We start from the raw sequence: 9383 nt of genomic DNA, 5'->3' as shown, positions 1-9383 counted from the left end.
CTCATCACCATGTTGATAGCTCAACCGGTGTTATAAGTGGTGTTTTTGGTGGTCTGTCGTTTGCTTTGTTTATGTCGTGGTACGACGCTAGCAACGTCGTGAAGGTTTCTATATATATGCTGGTTATATCATATACTGTCTATCTGTGATCTCTTTTGGTCAGTTATACCGTCTTATAGAGAAAATACTGCTAAAATTTTCTATTTTCAAATAATTAAGCTTAGTTGTAAAGTAGGATGTTACACGGACACTGAGTGGATCACACAAGTCCACAAGCACTGCCTCCATATAAGGGTTGAAGCTTTCACAGACACCACTGTCAGGAAGCATTTGCAGATGCACCGAGAAGAAATTTTTACTAGTTGGAAAAGAGATGGAGAAAAATGATGAAGGACAAGATCATCTGACGATTCCGACTGCCAAGTTCATCGTCGTCGAAATGCGGCAGCTAATTAGCTCGCACCTGTCAGCCACCCACAGCCCCACATGGCATTGATCAGCAGAGCGCCACCGCTCGATCCGCGGTTGCTTCTGCCTTCACCATCATGTACACGCCACCGTGCTCGTTCAACTCCGGCGCAGGCTTCACCTTCGCCGCCGGCTGGTAGTGGGAGATCGCCGGCAGGCGGTCCATCAGTGCCGACAGCGCCTCGCGCATCCAGTCGTACCGGCAGAGGCGGTACGCGTCCGCCGGGGAGACCTGTTGCCATGACATAAACAGTGTCAAGAACTAGCAAACGGCGTTGACATGGTGCATATGATTGCAGCTGCAGCTTTGGTGTGTGATGAAGAGACGCAGAGATGCGTCGCTGACTCACCCACTGCCTGCCATGGGTGTCCTGCTCCGGCCATTGCTCGAGCTCCTCTTCGACCTCCAGCGCGAAGATGTAGCCCTTGCAGGCGCCCCGGGGGCTGTCGCTGTCGACCGGGCTGCTCTTGCTCCTGAACACCCACAGCCCCAGCGCGGTTTTCTGGACACAGCAGGTTACCGATGATCAGAGACTATCCAGCCTTTATTGTTAGTGTTTTTTCTTTAAAAAGAGCACTTTTCTCTTTTTTCTAAAATAATTATTGACTACACAAGGATGTTAACGATGGATGGGTCTCAAATAATTGCTATGAAATAAGATCATCACCAACAACTAATTCGTAGGAACCAATTAGCAGAAACCAATTTAACTGTTTGGCAGGCAAGAGACATGGCAGTGGCCGGCCATGTACACGCAGGATAAAATGGTGAAAAAAAACTGAGAAATTAAGTTTAAATATATCTTGATTTATATATGATAAGTGATCGATAAGGTTGTCAATTTGGTTTGTTAAGTTTTGGATTGCTTGAGCTTGGTTTGAGTATTTTGATAATGGATTAACTGGAGTTAGAGTTGGAGTTGAAGAAATATGTTTGTTTGTCTCATGTGGCGTGTAGGTGATATATGTAACTTGACGGTCAATAGTGGGTGATCAGGGCTAAGCGGGTGCTTAGTGTCAGACGATCAAGGAGGCTAAATGGAATCAAGGGTGATACTAATTATACACGTAGAGGTAAAGCAAAGTATGAAACAGAGGATGAAGACGATGTATTGATAAAGTCAAGCAAAAGGGGTGCTGATGCAAGTGACAACGTGACCCGAAGAATCGGGAGTGTGAGAGGCTTGTCGATGGTCAGGATCACAAAACGGAGTACACGTGCCGATATCAGAGTGCTTACTTAAGATGTAAGCAAGTGGTGAGTCATACTTTGAGAAGCGTGCGGAGGGTTTTACGGTTGTGCCTCAAACCGTGAGAAGATTAGAGGAGTATATGGCACTATCGTAAAACTTGCGTCGAGACGAAACTAAGTTGTAAAAGCGTCGCGGCCGTTCCAGCCACTTAAGAGGAGTATTTTGATAACAAGCTAGGAAATTTATGGTTAAGTTTTCTATATCTATAAATAGAGAAGTATAGTTATGGAAGAGTTTGAACCAGCCACTTGAACTCCTTGTGCCAGTCTAGTGCGAGAATTTTAGAGGAGAGGAAGGATGAGTGCTTAGCCTATGTAATAGGTGTGAGTTTTGAGAGAAAAATCTTTATAATTTATATAAAATATGGCTGATTTCTTTGAATAATGAAGTTTATGTTTTGCATATGTTTGAATTCTGCTCTTCTAGTTTTCCTCTATTTGTTCTTTTTTTTGCAAGTTTTTAATATCAGTTGCGATTTTCGTTTTCATGCTTGAGCTGAATTTTTCTATCTTGTTGGAATTTAATCTTCTAGTTGTTAGAGCCATAAAATTTGCGTACAAAATTACACAATTGGGTATTAAATTCATTTGCCTCTAATCCATCAACTTGAAGTTTTCTTCACCCGGTGATCATCTTTTAAGTTTTTTGTGTTTCTCCTAAACATCTAATTTTGTGTGGTATTAAGTCATTGATTGGTTTATTGTGGAACCTACGATTCGATTCTAACCATGAGACTCACCTTTTGTTAGATTTTCAAATTTGGTTTTTGAATCGAAATTTTTAGGTTGAGTTTGAATTTTCACTAGGTTGCTCTTTATGGTGATTTCTTCTTAAGATATGTCGGTGAATAAAAAATAGGTCATCTATTTTGTAAAAAAATTATAAAATATTTATTTAACTTCTCTAGTCGCTTATGTTGATGCTACAAAAGCTATTAGTTTTACCAGATCTTTGAAAAAATTGTCCCAAGAGACAGTCTTCTGACGACAAGCCAGCCAGAGACGAATAAAAAAAGCGATCATTCACACTCGGCGCTCCCCAACTGGATAACAGGATAATCGTAAAAATGCCATCACATTGTGCAATCTTTGTGCTTATCTTCAACTTGTACTAGTATTTAAAAAGTTATTTGTTCAGCTAAGCAACTGCCAAGTCTTCTCATCTCCTGTTGGTTATGATCCACCGTACGCTCCCGGCAAATTTGTCAGTAGAGAAATTTCTCTGTCACTTCCCCCATCGAGCATCTTTATTAAGTATACTTAAATTACAGATCCCCAGAGGTCAATTCACCGAACTTTTACTGTCCAAGGACACTAATTCAGTTAGCTAGAAATGATAGGCTTGCCATCAGCTTAATCTCCCATGCACAGGCAGGCTTTCAAGTGAAAATTTTTAAGCGGATGAAGGATATATCATAGATAATCTTGCAACTAGTTGCTTGCTAGGACCATATTTGCTCACGGAACGACGCGGACAGGCGCCGTCGCGATCAAGGATATACTTTTTTTCTCGAGTGGCAAGCTAGATTGCTACGAACACCGGAGAACAGAAGCCATCAGCATCAGCCACTGGTTCATTTTCGCCGAGCGCACGCAAGAACGTGCTGCACATTTGATCTACTGTTGCTGAGCACACGGAATTCGTTCGTCCATGGAATCAAGAATGGCGTGCGTGTATATGGAAGTGAAAAGGGAGGTGAGATTGATTACATTGATGGTGCCCTTCACTCCGGCCTCCTCCAGCGCCTCGCGGCACGCCGCCTGGTACACGTCCTCGTCGTCCTCCCAGCCACCCTGACAGAGGAAGAAGCCGATCCATCGATCGGTCCATGCTAGCAATGAAGATCTTGATCGTTTGCTGCACAGGAACTGAACTGAGCTCATGCTGTTGTCGGTGGTGTTACCTTGGGGAAGACGAGGTCGTTCCTGTTGGGCGCGGAGACCATGAGCACCTCGGGCTGCCCGTCCGTGCGCACGCGGTACGGCACGCACCCCGCGACGAGGCGGTACTCGTTGTCGTAGCGCTGCCTCAGCCGGCCCTTCCGCGCGACGAGGATCTTCTTCTCCGACGCCATTGCTGCTGCGCCACACAAGCAAAGCTGAGCCATGTGAGGGAGACAGAAAGCTTCACGCACGCTGTAAGGAAGAGAGAACCAAGATAACCAAGCACGCGTCACAAGAGCAGTCACCTTGGAAACGGCAAGAAATGCAAGCAGCAGCAGATGCTGCCTCTGAAGATGGACAGGTGGAGGCCGAGGAAGAGCGAAGAGCAGAAAGATCGAGAGCAGAGGCCAAGAATTCGATGGCTCGATCACACGGCGAGGAGACAAGAGACGGGATGGCCTCTGCGCCTCGTCTCACCATGGACGCCTCCCGCCCAATTTATAGGCGCGAGGGGGAGGAGGAGAGGGACGAGGTCAACCGTCATTATCGCACCAGCACCGCCCAACTAGACAAAACCACTGTTCTTCCTCGAAACAGAAAAGTGAAGCCACTAAAGAAGTACGTACGATCGAAAATGGTGCTGAAGGCAGTAAATGGACGTCTAAATAATTTTTTTAAAATAATGGTATAAAGGCAGGAGAATTCAAGATGGTACAGAGGCAAGAGAATTCAAGATCCTATCACATATGCATATGTATGTGAATTTTATGTATTTAGCATAAAAAAGAGCAACCTCTCGAGGTATTAAAATTTTAGCTTAAAAAACGAAAAATAACACCAAAGAGAAAAAACTTGCACACAAGACAAGAAACCTAAGAGAGAAATTAGAATGAGAATAAGTCAAACATATGAAATAAAATAAACTTCATTACTCAAAGAGATCACCCCTATTTTAAACGGATTACAAAGATTTTTCTCTTAAAACTCTTACCTATTACATAGGCTAAACACTTATCCTGCTCTCGTCTAAAATCCTAGCACAATTTTCTCATATGAGTGGCACAATGGGCTCAAATGGTTGGTTCCTCCTCTTCCATAGCCATATCCCTCTATTTATAGACCTAGTAAACTTGACCCCTTCCTAAAATATCCGTCTCTTGTAGTACACTTCTACCTACCACCGAGATGTATTTTAGCATATTTTTTTTCAATTCATCGGACGGTCGTGGTATCTTTACGACTTAGCTTCACCTTGACGCAAGCTTCACGATTGTTCCACGTACTCCTCGAGTCCTCCCACGGTTATGAGACCAAACCGTGAAACCCTAGCATGCTTATCAAAACATGACTAGCCGCCACTTGCTTTCACCTGAAGCAAGCGCTCTGATGATGACACGTGTCCTCCATCTTATAATCTCAATAGCCGGCATGTCTCTCCCGCTCCTGATCCCTCGGGCCTCCTTGTCACTTGCACCGGCATCCTCTTTGCTTGACTTTGTCAACACGTCATCTTCATCATCCGTTTTATGCTTTGTTTGACCTTCATGTGTACAGCTGGGATCATCCTTAACTCTGCTTGGTCCTCCTTGATCGTTCGGCACCAAGCACCCGCTTAGCCCCAATCATCCGTCGTCGACCACTAAGTTGCATCTATCACCTGCACACCTTGAAACAAGCAAACACATTTCTCCACACTCCAAAACATCTCCAGATTAGCACAAAATCAAAAACATCAACTCAGAGCACATCCTACAGAAAATGTGAACACCTGATGTTTCAGTGTGTTCTACTCCTGAACACCAGACCATCTAGTGAGTGTAACACTATCTATTCTAGGAAAATTTTGCTCTCTGTAAGAAAAGGTCCGGTGAAAGCTTCTGGTGATCTCATATCCATCACCGGATAATCCGGTGTGTGTCAATCTACTGAATCCCCCTTCTGCAACATCTCTGCAACAAAAGGTCTAGTGCATTCTCCGGTGTTCATAATCTCAGCACCGGACTATCTGACGTACATAATCAAACATGGCGCAAAAAATCTCCTCTCTACAGAAAATACTCTGGCACTCTCAAAGTCCATCATCGGACCATCTGGTGTTTACTTTCATTTCTGCTTTAGCACTAAAAATGCTCCGGTGATACTCTCCAGTGTAGCCATCACACTCACCGGACCTACCGATGCATTAATCTCTAACTTCATCAAAAAATTATTCTCTACAAGAAATAGTCTGGTGAGTACACACTGCCCACTGAAAGTGTATCTAGCCCATATGTGTGATTTTAGTAATTAATGATAATATATATGGACTAACAATGGTGTTTAGTGTGTTAGTAGGTTGTTCCATAGGTAATGCATTGAGAGATATGCATGAGCTATAAGTGAATGGAGAGATTAAAAATATATCAAGATAAATAAGCTCTAGGTTACTTCATAGGAGATGCATAAGTGATGAATCATGGATTTACTGAGAAATGTCATGAGAACAAAAGAAATGCATCTTTGTCAATGCATCTTTGAACAAGAATTCTTTACCCGTTGTTTAATTTTAGTTTTGGGCTAGTTTCTGTACAGGTCTCAGAGATTCCGGATTTACCCGGAGGTTCCGGAACTGTACAACCTAGAGTATTCGGATTGACCCGGATACTCCGGTGAAGAGTGTTTTCAGCATTTTTTAAATAATATTTTCTTGCATATTGCTAGAATTGAATAATTTTTGTCACCTTAGGATTGTAACTTTCACACTTATTTAGGGTGATTGTGCACTAGTTGAGCCTAGCATATTTAGGTTTTTCGCCTGTGAAAAATTTGTTAGTTTATATTCTGTTGCAAGTTTAGGCTAACGGTAAAAGGGCACGAATTTTGCTATGTTCATCTTTGAGTCTAATCCATTGCATTTGTGCTTTGGATATTTATTTTGGACTCATACTTGATTTGCCGTCAATTGAATTTGTTTCGATTGTTATCTATAATTGGAATTGGTATCTCTTTTAAATAGAATGCTTTGTATTTTCAATTGGTATTCTTTTTTAAATCTAATTTGGTATCTCTTTGAACCCCCTTTGATCTATTGTATAGCTTACTCTTCTCACATAGTTCCTAATTAGATAAGTGTATTTAGTTTAACTCAAATTATGAGAAATACACATATCATGAGGAGTTTATGTTATACATGGTCTTGCACTAGCTTTCGATGATCCTTTTGTGGGATAGAGATAGCGTGCTTCGGAGAAAATTTCTGTTTTAGCAAGTCCTCCATAATTCTTACCAAAATTGGGGGAGAATTTCGTTTCTATGATTCCATTTTGGTATTGATGTCAATTGGAGGAGAATTTGGACTAGATGTTATATTTTGTAAGAGGGCTTTGCTTATGGGGTAGAATTATTTGCTCATGGGAGAGAATTTGTAATCACATATGTTTGTGATGTGAATGTCAATTGGGGGAGTTTCAAAAGCAAATACATGAAACCTCATTGTTGAAAAAAGTTTTGCTTTGCATGAACATATTCATTTTTTTTCATCTTGATATATACTTAGTCATGCTTGCTTCATATGTATATTGGAAACTCCGTCCAAAACTTGAGATAAACAATATATGCAATGATATTCAAGATTCATTCACACATGCATAAATTGTGGGGGAGTTTGCTTTATACATATTTAGTTCTACTAACATCAAAACCTTTATGGTGTTTGATGCTAGTAAAATAAGTTTTGGTAATCTCAAATATCTTTGTGATGTTTGATGTTTCTAGAACTCGTTCTTTGTATACATTCATCTTCGGATTATATGTATACTTAGAACTTTAAATTTTTCGAATATAATCATCTAGTGAGATTGTCATCAATTACCAAAATGGGGAAGATTGAAAGTGCATCTAGCCCTTATGTGTGGTTTTGGTAACCAATAACAATACGTATAGACTAACAATAGTGTTTAGTGTGTTAGTGGTTGTTTCATAGGTAATGCATTGAGAGATATGCATAAGCTATAAGTGACTGGGGAGATTGAAAATGCATCAAGGTAATGAGCTCTAGGTTATTTCATAGGAGATACATAAGTGATGATTTATGGATTTACTGAGAAATGCCATGAGAACAAAAGAAATGCATCTTTATCAATGAGCTCTTAGTGATGCTCATAAGGAGAAAGAAAAGCTCAAAAAGATTAGCAATAAATTTGAAGACTAAGTTACTTGTGGAGATCAAGTAACTAAAGGTATGATATTGTCAATACAGTTTTATGGACTAACCCGTGTGCTATATGTTTAAGAATAAGTGGGGTTAGATTCTATATGAAGATTGACAATATGCATGAAGGCTAATAAGTTATGTGTGGAGATCAAGTAACTTAAGGTACAAAAGTTCTTAATTAGGTTTTATGGACTAACCCACATGTTTTATGCTTGAGAGTGAGTTGGGGTTAGGGTCCATATGAAGGCATAAGTTGAATTGAAATCATATATGCCAAGAGTAAAGAATAAGAATGGACTCCATATTTGATAAAGTTAATTTCTTGAAGATGTCGAATACAAAGTGGTTTTCTATGGCAAGACGGTGAAAGGCAAGTAAGACACGGCTGCGATAGACCATCCGGTGGTGAAGGGCAAGCAAATGGCTTGGCGCCGAAGGACCAAGGTGGTGGTGAAGAGCGAGTGAAAGCTTTGCGCCAATGGACCACATGAGGCCATGAGAAACTATGAATGTTTCGCATCAATCATATAAAGAATCAAGAAGAGATGGAGTGAAGATTATATGGAACTTGGTAACCCTCAAGGTTTGAATGAAATAAGCGGTACTTGAAAGTTATTCAAAGGCTCAAAGTGGTTCAAACGAGTTTTATCTTTAAATTTGAGTATAGGTATGCCGCACTATTAAGAGGGATGCAATGTAGAGATAATTGTCATGGCTCAATACTCAAGAGTTTCTAACCAAACCCAAGTAAGAGTTCTATTTAGAAATCCCAGTGCGGAAAGTGTGGAAATGTCCGAATTGGGTTTCAGAGTGTTTCTAATTTGATCCAATGTGTTTTAAGTCATGAATTCAGTTGGGATGTGCCCTTTGAATAAGCTATCCGTAGAGTCCAAAATTGTTAAAATCAAACTTCGAGATCAAAAGTTATCGTCATTTTTCGAAAGTCAGTTGTGCTAAATCCGAATATTCCTGTTTAACCCGGATTATCCGGGTTGTCCGGAGTCTCCGGGTGAGGTTTCGGGGAGAGGTCTCGATTTGGGCTTTTTTAGTTGACCCGGATACTCCGGGTTCCGGATACTCCGGATGAGGTTCCAAGTCTGGGTGCTTGGTTTTTCCTTCTTTAGCTTACCCGGATACTCCAGGTTGACCCGGAGACTCCGGGCCGGTAAAAAAAAGCCTGTAACGACTAGTTTTTTAAGGTGGGCTATAAATAGCCCCTCACCCCCATCCTTTGGGGTTGTTGCAGGAGCACAAATATTTTAGAGCCAAAAGAACTCCTTCCTACTCCATTTTAGTGAGAGATTTGAGAAGAAAAGTGAGTTGGGTTGAGAGATTGTAAGATTAAGTGCAAGTGAGCTAAAATCCATTCTTGAGCACTCGAGTTCATCGGCAAGAAGTTCATCGTCGCATTTGTTACTCTTGGAGCTTTGAGCTCCTGGGCGGCTAGGCGTCGCCGGCGAGCACCCAAGGTTGTGGTGTGCCATAAAAAGTTTGTGAAGACTTCGATTTCGCCTCTGCAAGAGAAGAAATCAAGAGTGGAAGCCAAGCTCAAGTGTGATTAACCTTGGAGAGGAAAAGGGTTAAGAG

At 41.4% G+C, this 9383-nt stretch overlaps 1 protein-coding gene across 2 annotated transcripts; it reads right to left on the bottom strand.

Moving 5' to 3' along the window:
* Positions 1-257: 257 nt before the first annotated feature.
* On the bottom strand, positions 258-4071 carry LOC133888641 (nudix hydrolase 13, mitochondrial-like). 2 transcript variants are annotated; one of them, XM_062328956.1, is made up of 5 exons: positions 3910-4071; positions 3625-3800; positions 3431-3514; positions 819-971; positions 258-700 (listed from the first exon to the last, which is right to left on the bottom strand). In XM_062328956.1, the coding sequence occupies exons 2-5, from the start codon at positions 3793-3795 to the stop codon at positions 497-499; spliced, it is 612 nt and encodes a 203-aa protein (XP_062184940.1). In that variant the 5' UTR covers positions 3796-3800; positions 3910-4071; the 3' UTR covers positions 258-496. The 2 variants fall into 2 exon arrangements, with proteins under 2 accessions (XP_062184940.1, XP_062184941.1); XM_062328957.1 differs by having other exon boundaries at positions 3625-3797.
* Positions 4072-9383: the final 5312 nt, after the last annotated feature.

Source organism: Phragmites australis, chromosome 13, assembly GCF_958298935.1.
Source record: "Phragmites australis chromosome 13, lpPhrAust1.1, whole genome shotgun sequence".
Classification (NCBI taxonomy): domain Eukaryota; kingdom Viridiplantae; phylum Streptophyta; class Magnoliopsida; order Poales; family Poaceae; genus Phragmites; species Phragmites australis.
Note: the sequence above shows the minus strand (reverse complement) of the source record. Positions and strands in the feature narration are given on the sequence as shown.

Coding starts and splice junctions, on each gene's coding strand:
- LOC133888641 (XM_062328956.1), bottom strand. CDS start 3,795: ATGGCGTCGGAGAAGAAGATCCTCGTCGCGCGGAAGGGCCGGCTGAGG. Junction 3,515..3,624: donor ACGACCTCGTCTTCCCCAAG/GTAACACCACCG, acceptor TTCCTCTGTCAG/GGTGGCTGGGAGGACGACGA. Junction 972..3,430: donor GAGTGAAGGGCACCATCAAT/GTAATCAATCTC, acceptor TGCTGTGTCCAG/AAAACCGCGCTGGGGCTGTG.